We start from the raw sequence: 11,875 nt of genomic DNA, 5'->3' as shown, positions 1-11,875 counted from the left end.
ATATATATATACATGTAAGGATATCTATATATATTTCCTCTTGAGGGAATTCTGGCTGGATTCCAGCTGCCACCTTGCTTCTGAAATGAAAATTGCTGTGATAAGACAGCGATGCATTAAATACGCCGGCAATTACGCATTCCCTTGCCAATATCAATACGAAGAGGAACAGAAATCAAATCGTAAATAGCACTTAATGAATCCCCACCACACCCCGGCTGAGCTTTGCCCTCTGCCCCGCGGTGAGCGCTCGCTCAATCTCCTGGTACTCAGTTTAGGCTGAAATACATCCAGTGGGAGACAGACGTTCCTTGAGGCTGGTGGGGGTTGAGTTACCAGAAAACACAGAAGAGTGGTGTTCAGAAGGAAAAAATGGAGCTGGACTTATCTTGCCCACGTTACATTATCCATTTAAATAATTCATTTTGATTATGTATCGTTCAGTGCCAGCCATTCCCTTAAATGTCTGAATTTTAATTCAGACTAAGGAAGTTCTTCCAGAGTTCGTCAGGGTAAAGTAGCACAGAAAAGGGGTTTTAGAGCAATAGCAGAAATCACTAAAGATCGGATTTGTCAATGTAACGGCCCCTGCCCTTTTCTTACGTTAATGTGTGAACCCATTCCTTAGGCAAACGTGCTCTTTTCTCCTACTTGCTCAGGAACAGATTAGTGGGATTTTGTTCTCATTTCACTCAAGCCTTTTGAAATGCTGAAACAATGGCAACAAAACAATCAAACCAGAAAGAAATCCCTGAAAACTCCAACCTCTGCTGGAAGGGCTGGGCTCGCTCGGACTGTGCGTGTGTGTTTCATGCACGTGGAAACACGGACAGGTACCACTGAGCAGGTTCCGAGCATGCTTGAAAAGCAGAAAGATGAGCTACTCCCACCAGGATCTATTCAGTCAAGGCTTCTAGATTTGTAACTGCAGGAGATAAGAAATTCAGGCACTGAGATTCTTCTAGACAATAACCCTGTATAACTAAGAATAAATGTTCATCTCTAATAGGATCTGACAGATTAACTTTCTTGGAGAGGAGGGGGGTAAGACCTTTTCCTTACACAAAGTTCTCAGTCTTGACATTTTTATTTTGATTTATTTTGTACAGGCAACTTGACTGCAATTCTGATACTGAAGAGCTCAAGCGAGATTTTTTTCCTAGAATGCTGCAAATTTCAAAAGCCATGGACTCAAGCATATCACTAATTACAAGCAGAAACGTGAAAAGTATAGTCACAAATATGTCACAAAAACACATAATACCGCCGCATACTGCAGTTAAAATTAAAACACTAAAACAGTGCTGATTTGCCCCAATAATAAAGAGATTCATCAAACATTCAAAGACACAGTTTGACTAACTGCAACCGAAAAAGCAATATTACATTTCCCCCCATACTACTGACAAATTTTCTGGCCATTATCTGTCTCCAAAACCACACAAATAATGAAAAAGGAACGTGAATCCCAGCAGCGAAGCGAGCGCGAGAGCAGCCTCTTTCCAAACGCAAAGTAAACACGGCTAATGGAGTTATTTTTGTCTCCAGGCAAACCAGCTCTCCTGTTGCCATTTAGAGGCCGGACAAAGCAGGTGCGCACACCAGACCGCTTCCCGAAGGAAAGCCGCAAACTGCCGCGACGGGTTCACCCTCTACTGAAGCCTATGAAAGCTGCTGAGAGAAGCCACAAAGCTCCAGCCCCGCTTCCGCGACTCCCCACTCTCCCCGACCACATCCCTAGGTCGGGCATGCTGACATCCCTGGCCCAAGAGCGGTCCCGGCTAGATGTTCTCGATGGTGCAGGCTCGGATGCGGTTGGTGGTGAGACGTTTAAGATCCTTGAGTTTAGCCCCTAGAGTTTTGGCTTTCAGGGTGTATATGATGGGGTTTCCTAAGCAGTTCATGGTTATCAGCATCGCCGTGCAGTTTCGGAAGATGTAGACGCCCGGGTAGAGGTCAACGTGGCACTGCTGGTTAGTCGCGTCGAATATGACCCCAGCGAAAAAAGGAGCGTAGGAGATCAGTGCCAGGAGCCAAATACAAGTACTAGTTCTGGCAACCTGGATTTCAGCCGATTTGTAGGTGCCCGTAGCTTGCCCACATGCTTTCATTCTCAGCTTTCTTTTCCTCAAGATAATGATGATTCTAAGGTAAGTGAACAGAGGTATAATAAAAGCCACCACAACATTGGGAATGGTGATGAAGATGAGGTAGTTGACGCAAAACGGGCTGTAGAGGACCGAGATGTTTTTTTCTGTGTGCAAGCAGTTCCACCCCATCAACGGCAAGCAGCCCAAAAAGAAAGCGAGAACCCAGTTAATTAAAACTACAGCTATGGAATGGCTTCTAGCAAGCCTGAATCGTGTCCTCATGCTTTCAGCCACAGCCAGGTAACGTTCGATTCCGATGCTTATCAGGTTGTAGATGGTGGATAAAATAGATGACGTATATAAGGCGTATGGTGCAAGCATATCCTTGGACCCAAAGATTGTTATGTCAGGATTGGTGATGAAGAGCAATGTAATCCAAAAGCCAGAGAAGCTGGTGAAGAGGTCGGAAAAAGCCAAATTGCAGAAGAGTATAGAGATAGGCTTGTGCAGATCCTTCATGGCCATTCTGGTGAAGATGACCGTGCAGTTGAAGATCACAGATGCTACGTTGATGGTCAGTTGAGGGATGCCCAGTGCAAGTACTAAATAATGATTCCAGATTTTAGTGTGGTTAGCAGAGCAGTTTGAGTATCCGTTCATGGTGGACAAAAATCCCAGTTTCAACTGTTAACAAGGTCTGCTTTCCTCATCCCATGTTCTGTAAGAGACCACGCTACGTGAGTGTCGCTGCTGCCTTGTTCTCCAGGCGAAGAGTGAACCCTGACGCACAGCTTCTGTTGCCACATCATCCTCATGACATCGGATTAAACTTTAACCACTCAGGTTTTTAAATATTTGGGTTGCCAACTCAAGGCAGAGCCGATTACCATTAAGTTGCTAGGATAACCAAAAGTGGAAAAACACATTTGCTACTTTACAGATGATTTGCTTAAAGCAACCTTTCTCAAGAGCAAAATCTGGGCAGTTCTTGTAAAGATGAACGATAACATCAGCAGTTCAAAAGTCTTTAAGGATATTCTAAGGTGGGATGACTGTGAATTCACTTTTAATTCACAAATAAATTAGATGGATAAAGGATTAGAGAGTCAGAAATCTCAGAGGAGTAATTTTTTGGTTTTGGAGAGGGAGCTATGTGACTGACAGAAGTCGAAGAACATCGCCGTTGTGTCATCCCAGTTCAGCGAGGATGTAAGTCCTCATTTCAGATCAATTCTAGTAACATCTCAAAACTTCTAAAGCCCTCAGGATTGACCAAGAGGCAACAAAACTTAGTTGTTCACTGCCTCTTGCCTACAGTCACAGACTGATGCAGCCAACACAAGCTGGTTTTCTAAGCACAGTTAGATCGTGTCTATGGAACAAACCTCAAACTTGTTAATTCAATTCAGACAAGGAAATGCAGGAGGAAAGCTTAACCCTTTAGTAGATTGATTGTACTAGAGACTTAAGATGCCTAAGTAGTTCTGAAAATGCCATTTCCCCACCTTGATTCTTGGATGAGAATGTAGCTAGAAAATATCAGACATTTATACTTACACAGTGTATCTTGTGTTTGCTTATTTACGGATAATGTGTGACTTGTACATTAGTAAAACAACATAACCTCATTACATCTTTTCTTTCTCTGCCTTTTTTAAAGGTAAATGATTTTTTGAGAACTGGATTTAAAACACTTGAGATGAGGAGGGGGGAAGCTCCTTGGAGATAACAGCCGGTGCTGTCAGGCAGCAGAGGGCACTGCTGGAACAAGCAACACAGAAACCGGGGTTTTTAAACAGCTCAGGTGAGTCACACAGACATCAGGGTGTCAGGATGAACTGCACCAGGGATGGTTTTTTCAACGCCGAAGTGGCTGGTTTTATTTGCAAACGTTGCGTATGGGTCACCTCACTTTTTATTCAAAATTCCCATATACAAGGAGAAATCACTGATGGGCTCCGGCTGCTGCCTGGCCTCTACCTGCAACGGAGCAGCTTTCTTTTAATGAAATTATCCAGGCAAAACCACACCGCTTACATGGTTCTTCTGATTTAATTTCTTTTTTACTGTTATCCTAACAAAGGATCAATTTTGCATTAGTAACAACATTATGCTGTGATATCACAGGGCAGCTCAGCCAAGTTTATGGGTTTTCCACCTTCAGTGTTGACATCTCATCATTACAGCCACAACTCCAGCTCTAGAGCTGTAAATGTGTGAGCTCTATGGCAGCTCTGCCGGAACTTAGAGCATAAGAAATTTGTGCTAAAATGTTGAGCTTCAAAAGGAAAATTCAGTAGCGTCTCTTTTCTCTGGCAAAGCAGAAGGGTTTGAAAGCGTATTCAGGTTAGCGTGCAATTAGGAGTACACAATGGTTACGTTACAAATACTTTATGCAAATGAGTAATAGGTGCTTCAGATGGTCACAGGGAAGCGCAAAGGGTGATTCTCTACAAATAAGGACAGAGAGTTGATTAATCAAGCCTGCTGATGTGTTAATAATCCTATGAAACAGAGCGTCTCATATAAACCATCTTTTTGCGCAACCCAGAATCTGCCTCACACCGACTTGTCAATCACCCCTTTGAGGGGGTGGGAGTTGCTGCTGAACAAGGGCTCTGCTATTTCTGTCCCCTTGTCAGTGCCAGCAGCACAGGTCAGCAAAGTCCTTTTAACAACGGCGAGGACACCAGCAGGGAACGCGCAGCCCAGCTGCGCATCGCTCAGGAGCAGCAGAGGACACCGGACCAAGCCGTGTGCCCTCCTCATCTCTTCCGACTGTGTTTTCTCCTGCCTCTAAGAGCAGCAGGCTATCCACAAAGTCAAACAGCTTCAAAAATACCCTAGTTACTAAGAGGAGCACATCCATGAACTGGGACTCCGAAACGCCCTAGATATTCCTGAAAATGCTCCTTGGAATTTCTCTAATTTGAAAACGTGGTGTTCAGGCATGAAATGCTAAATGATGTGAGAATGCAATTAAAAATAATATCAAGTGGCATAAACAGCTCTTCTCCCCTAATGCATAATTGCATGAAAATTAGCATAACATTGCTAGATTAAAGGAGACAATATTGTGAGAACAGGTTTTTTAGGGGGTTCGATATATGGAAGAACCCAGCTTTATACATTCCAATCCTCTGTAATAAAGTTCAAGCTTCAAAACCAGGTGAAAAGTAGTTTGAACTGAAACCACTGTGTGAGACAGGAGGGCTACTGCACAGCCCAACCTCTACGTGTAACAACCTTGATTCAAGGGTGTTCTTACACTCCCGTATTCTGGGAACTTTGCAATCGCACTTGTACTCATTCTCACAACACACCTGCGAGGAAAGAGCGTTATCGACATTTTACAAAGGAGAACAGTCACATTATTTGCTTAAGATCACGCAGAAATCCATTTCAGAACTGAACCTTATCTCCTGTGTCTCAGGCTGACACTTTGCACGCTGGCTGTTGGCAAGTCTTCACTTGATATTTATCTAGATTTCACCTTCTACAACACTTCTTAGTTCTATAATTGCTTTCATATTTCTTTATGTGAATGTCCAAATGGCTATCGTTTTTATACTTTTTATAAGTATGAAATGGAATTGTTTTGCATAGAATCTCAAATTGCAATAGTAATTGTCTGGTGATTATGCCTGTGGAGAAGACACTGATCAACGAACATGTCGAAAAGACTGAAAAAAAGAGACACAAGATGCTTCGGGCTCATTTTTTGATGGCTACTCCTTTCAAGTGGCTGTTGTGGAAAGTCTGACTCCACACAAGTGAGCTCACCCTGTCAGAAACGCCGGGCACCTGCAGCTTTCAGACTTCAGCTGGAATCCCAAGTGCTCAGCAGGTCTCAGCCCCCAGCTGTGACATGCCAGAGTTGCTTTCAAAACAGGAAATTTAGTTCAAGAGAGTCTCAGTTTGGCACAGTAACCCTTGGACAACATACACTTCTACCTTAACGTGACGCAATGGCAATTCTCTATGTCCTTTATGCTGATAATACAGCAAGAAACTTGAGTTATGCCTGAAACTACAGGAGAAGCTGCCGTGAAAATAAACCCCATAGCACAGTTAAGCTGCAGATGATGTGGTGGTACCTTCAAAATCACGTACATACACTACACACAAGAAAAACAAGGCACTGAAAGGATAAGGGGGTTTACTGCCCTGGTTTCTTTCCTGTTACATTCTCCCTATCCTCACCTCCAATTCCTACTCCCATTCTGGAAGCATCAGACCCTGTTTGCTGTGAAATGCAACAGTTCAAGTTTTCTCCTCAGTGGTCCCTGCCCTCCAACTACACACCACCGAGCCGCGGCCAGCACACAACCTGAGCCAAGAAGTGGCAAGTGACACACAGCTTAGCTAAGAACTGAGGAAGTTTAGCTCCTGCTTGCCGCGACCTTCAGCAAAACCTTGAGGCAAGAGCATCCGCCTGCTCAGTCTTTCAATGGGCATCACGAGGCCTGAAAATAAGGGACATTCAGGAAAGGGAGTAATACAAATAAGGAGCCTATTTATCCAATTTATGTTTTAATTTATGCAGATTAAAGTCTTCCTCTCTGGAGAGGGAGACACAAGTGGGATGTATGATCTCCTTCCAAGATTTTTCTGAGATGTTTTCCAAACAGAGAGCTCTGCCCTCCCACTCCGCCCACTCTCTTTGAGGAATTTTCGCCCCACAGGTTTTGAGTTATCTGGTGTCCCAGCTCTGCTTTCGTGGCCCTCACCAGGAACAGAAACTCATCAGGCTCAAATATCTCTGACTTCTGTGTAGCATTCTGTTAGCTACAAGCCACCAAATAATGACAAGAGCAGCATGGTGCAGGAACATCCCCACAGTCCAGGGCCTCTCCCCATCTAGGCATAACCGGAACATTTCTCTGGGGTTCCAGAACTCTGATTTTCACCTTTAAGGAATTGTATTACGCCGTGTAAAGGGAGACAAACACTGATAAATACCTGAAACCAAGTGCTTCCCCCTCTCCACTGCAGGAACAATTCCTCCCAGATCAGGAGGGTTTGGACCCTCACAAGCCTCAGATCTTTCACCTAAGAGCAACAACTTGGCATCCCAGCACAGAGAGCTCTGTCACCCCCTTGACTTAGACTGGGACTGAGGCTTTTGTGCCACGGAGTCAGATCCAGCCTGCTCTCACCCCATCCTGCCTGTGCAGCCGCTCAGCTGGAAGGTTAGGAACAGCCCTGGGCTTCCTCCGCCAGCACATGGTAGGCTCGTTTGGCTCAGACACATGCAAGGTTCGTTAGCCGTCACGTCGGGTCCCACTGAACTTCCCGTGAAGCCCTTTTTGGTAGCAGCAGGCTAATGTCAGTTCTCACGCGTTTCAGAAGCCAGGCTGGGGAGAACATCTCCAAAATCTTTGCTGCTGTGGCCCTTGAGCCCACAGAGAAGTGCAGTTTTCACCGGTTTTGGTATTCCCTCCTCTTCTCACCTGTCCCATAGCTATGGACACAACTGCAATCGTTATGCCAGAAAAGATAGTCTTGAGTTCAGTGATCTGCAACGGACTCCCTGCATAAATTCATCTCTTATCTTCTCTGAACAAGATACTCGTATGGATTTAGGTTCAATGTCCAAAGGACTTTATGTAAAACCCACCTAGAGTGCAATTCCTTTCAAAACCATCCCTATGTGCAAAGATGTCATCAAGAACTGATAATGAAGCACTTGCCAGGCAAGTTTCTTAGGGAAAAATAAAAGGAGATCATATGATGTTAGCCCCATTTATTTAGCTTACAGACTTTATAAGGAAAGGGAATGTCTTTCCCTGAACCTGCCTTCATTTTCTAGCACAAATACTTAGTTAACACGACTGGATTGCAATTTATTACCGATTTAATATTGCCAGGCTGGAACATTTACAAAAAGAAAAAAAAAATAACAACAACACTCCTTCCCCTCCAAACCAGGAATCCTGAATTTCAAGATTAAAATTCCCATCTCTCAGCTTTTTCAGTCTTAAACAGAGGGTTTCTAGCAGGCTTTTAGCTTTCAGAGAACTAAACGCAAATTGAGTGAAAAAAAAAAAAAGTGCATCAAAGAGCTTTGCTTCAGCTCCCTCACTGAAGACCATTGCCAGGAAAGAAAAAGAGAAAAACCCAAGAGCAAAGTAGATGCCCTTGAAGGCTGACACTGCCTGACACCACCACGTTCATGGCCCCGTCACTCTCTACGTGCTCGGCATGCACCTTGCTTAGCTCGCTCCGCCGAGACTGCCAAACTAGGAAGTTAAAAAACGCAACAAATTCCCTTATTGTTCTGGTCACTGCAGTAACTATTTATCTTAGCACCATGTGCTAGGCAAATCATCGTCTGCTCATGCTTTAATCTACCTAATCCAGGATGGAAAAACACTACCCAGCAAATCTTCATTGTTGGACTGTTATTTATAGGCGTCCTTTTTATGAATAAAAAGACCTGCTCATCAGTCAGCTCTCAGATTTCCCGCTGCTATTAAAGGTCCCAATCCTGTGTGACCCTACTACCAAGAGCAGAACAGCCGTACTCTTCACCCAGGAGCCCGCAGCTCTTGGAAAAGGCAAGAAGCACTTTCTTGACTCCTATTTTTTTTAACTCAGCCCCTGCTGGATGGCTGGGTTTGGTCAGCGCAGCCAGGTAACACCGCTTCACTCTGTCCATCCCTGCGTGGAGGAGCACTGGCTCAAGCATCCTTCTTCTCACCCCCAACCCAGCACAGAGGTTGCATCGCCATGGACGGAAAGGTGTTGGAGGGAGGGGAAGAAGCTGTGCTCTCTCTTTTGTTTTCCTCGGCTGTATCAAAAATCCAACCCCAAATGAGAAGGTGAAAATGTGTCTGTAAGGGAGAATTATAGAGCAAAAAAAAGGTAGCAGTGCCACTTTTCTGCACGCACTTCTGTTTGTTGAGCATAAAGTCTGAATTGCCACTGAATTGGACATGTGGAATTAAAGCATTCAGACAGAAAAGCAAAGGGGACAGGAAAAAAAATTAGTTTGCATATATTGTACTACAGTACCAGAAGGAGGAAAGTTAAGAAAAAGTATTACTTTTTCTAAAAAGTACCCCTAAAAACCCCAAACAAACAAACAAAAGGTATGCTCTCCCTTAATTCACTAAGTGTAACATCAGATGTGAGTCAGGTATTGGTATGCCACCTAACAAGCATTCGCTGCTACTGCACACGGAAATCCCTTTTTCTAGTCCCAAAAAAGCGCTCTGGTGCTGAGCAGCTCTTGGAGGGTGAGAGGGTAGGGGTGGGGAGTGAAGTAGCTGGGGGCTTTTGAAACAAATCACTAACCTTAGCACATGCAGTAATTGAGTATCATGTGAGCTGTCAGGAAAAGAAAAAAAAACCATCAGTAAATAAAAATGCAACATTTCAGTAATAGGTTACTAAGGGTGTGTAAAGTTGCAAAGTACCAGTTATTCACTACCGGCTACTTCCTTAGTGCTAGAAAGCCTTGTTCCCTTTGCCATTCATTTTGGAGAAATGAATAAATTTAGGCAAATCAGGAGTAGGGTAAATCTGGAGAAATCACAAAGGGGAGGAGTTCACCTTCCTGGCTATGGCTTTCAGGTCTGTCCAGCACTACTTACTCCAGTATAAAACTGAGAGCAGAAATATGATCACATACTAAGAAGTCTAATCAATTCTGATTTCAACACTGAGCCTATTTAAAATAAGATAATGGAATTGCCGTTCCTTTTTCTGTTCTCTCTGCACATTCTCAAGACAGAGACAGTAGGTAAGTCCTTGTCTGCTCTTTCTAACCCTGTGTACCAAGGGGACTTATTTTATTATTTGTTTCTGACTATCAGTACATGCAATGCAGACTCTCTAATCTTTCTATATCCCAAATGAAGAATGTTTTCTTTATTTCTCTGCCTTTTATTATTTGTGGTAAAACATCGAGCACAGCCTTTTCTCATGAATGATCTAGTGGGTTCTTTTGGAGTGGGTTGTGTTTTTTTTCACCTTTAGAGATTCTTGCTCCCTTCCTCCTCCAAGAAAAGTCAGTGAGGTTTGACTTGTTCTCTATAGTTAATTGCATATATAGATTTTAAAAATCAAAACATTTCTTTACCTGTAAATTTATTGAAACTTCAGATATCTTTAGTTCTCATGGGGTTTTTGCTGTTTAGGATATAAGGTGAAATTCTTCTGGTTGCATACTGAAAGAAAAAGAATGATATGGCTTTGCTGCATTAGCCCAGCAGATCCATCTATTTTTGCACTCTGTGCACTATGTGCATAAGTACACTATGCACTTATGCTGACTAAATAGCAATCTATAATTAGTTTTGAAAAACGCAGAAAGTATCTTTATGTTTCTAATAGATCAGCAATGCTGTAACGTTGAATAAATCACCTTCCCTATGTAAATATCAGCACACAGCTTCAAAATTAAAGATAAACACTGCACTTCTTAATAGCAATGAAGGGTCTATTGTTTGCACTAAAATAGACCAGACTGCATTAAGGGGAAAAAAAAAAAAAAAAGAGATACGGTACAATATTATCAGAGGTATCAGAGGGAAGCACTGCAGCAAGAGCCTATTAAAGGGACACGGGTTTAAAGCAGATCAAGATTCAGCTGCCAGACTTAAAGACACAGAGGTCTGAGATGCTCAGAAAGTGCCTTAAGGAGCACAGCCTGAGCACTGGGGGAACCGGGGTGTTTCCCACCTTTCATTGCTCTGTTCTTAATGAATTTTCAATATCCATGACTCTGTAGCTTGTCTTTTCCAGATTCTTACCTGACAGTTCAAATACCTTCCCTTCCTCCTTAGTCTGTGTTCTGTAGGAATTCTCTGCCCAGAGGATTGCCACTTGTGGTACCAGTAAACGAAGAACTCTTGCTCTTCCAAAGTCTACAGCTAGTGTTTGCTTGATATTGATTACTGAGTGATTAATACTTTGCTAAATCTACTGCTCTATTAAGGCATTTATTACAGGATCTTGAAAGACTGTTTAGAAAAATTTTATTAGATTAGCTTTAATAATTAGTCATTTATCAGATGGAAGTAACATAGGGAATACATTTAATATCTATTGTTACTTTTTTCCTAGCTTTGATCATTTCAGCTTCCTTCCCTGTCTGTAGTGGCAAACTATACAGTCATTAACGCACAAAAAAGCTCCTCTCTTTCCCACCTCCTTTTCCAAATCTTTTTCTGAGGTAGCACCTTCACAGGATGCGAAGTTAAACATTTCAGGAAACCTCAACTTCTGAGAAACAGCCTAAATTAATTTTTGTTATATTTGGAAGGTATCTTTTTTTAAAAAAAAATAAATAAGCATTTCATTTCTATCTCACTAGTTGTCAGAAATGGATACCCACTTATCAGCTCATGTAACATACCTCCATCAGCTCTGGTTTTCTTGTCTGGGCAGCCTCGTACTTCACCACACTTAGCCAATGTGACTGGTTGCCCATCTCTCAAACTGCCTCCAGCCTTGACCTGTCTAATATCATAGCACCTATGTTTTAAAATTATTTCTAACAGTCCTCGCAGGGCTTTATATAGAAGCAGCCTTCCTTAGCCTCACGCTGCAAAGGGGAAACTGAGGCATATCGGTGCAGCCGCCTGCCCAGAGATCAGCCAGCACTGGGAGGAGAAAACATCTAGCTTGGATCTCTGCTCAGCATCTCCTGCCCTGACATACATGGGTCTCAGTGAGTGTGTTCCATTAATAGCTGCGCTGATGCACCTCAGATGGCTTGCCTCACGCCTGGCGCTGCACTGAGGCAAAAGCTAGGCAAAAGGTCTGCAAGGTTCCAG

At 43.2% G+C, this 11,875-nt stretch overlaps 1 protein-coding gene across 1 annotated transcript; it reads right to left on the bottom strand.

Moving 5' to 3' along the window:
- Positions 1–1,781: 1,781 nt before the first annotated feature.
- LOC104272057 (lysophosphatidic acid receptor 1-B-like) lies at positions 1,782–2,750 on the bottom strand. The gene has a single exon (XM_009866938.1). The coding sequence runs from the start codon at positions 2,748–2,750 to the stop codon at positions 1,782–1,784; it is 969 nt and encodes a 322-aa protein (XP_009865240.1).
- Positions 2,751–11,875: the final 9,125 nt, after the last annotated feature.

Source organism: Apaloderma vittatum, unplaced genomic scaffold (assembly GCF_000703405.1).
Source record: "Apaloderma vittatum isolate BGI_N311 unplaced genomic scaffold, ASM70340v1 scaffold42783, whole genome shotgun sequence".
Lineage (NCBI taxonomy): Eukaryota > Metazoa > Chordata > Aves > Trogoniformes > Trogonidae > Apaloderma > Apaloderma vittatum.
The sequence above is the reverse complement of the archived record's forward strand: the minus strand, read 5'-3'. Positions and strand labels throughout refer to the sequence as shown.

What these genes read in the sequence shown, in the direction of transcription:
- LOC104272057 (XM_009866938.1), bottom strand. Translation starts at nt 2,750, where the DNA reads ATGAACGGATACTCAAACTGCTCTGCTAACCACACTAAAATCTGGAAT.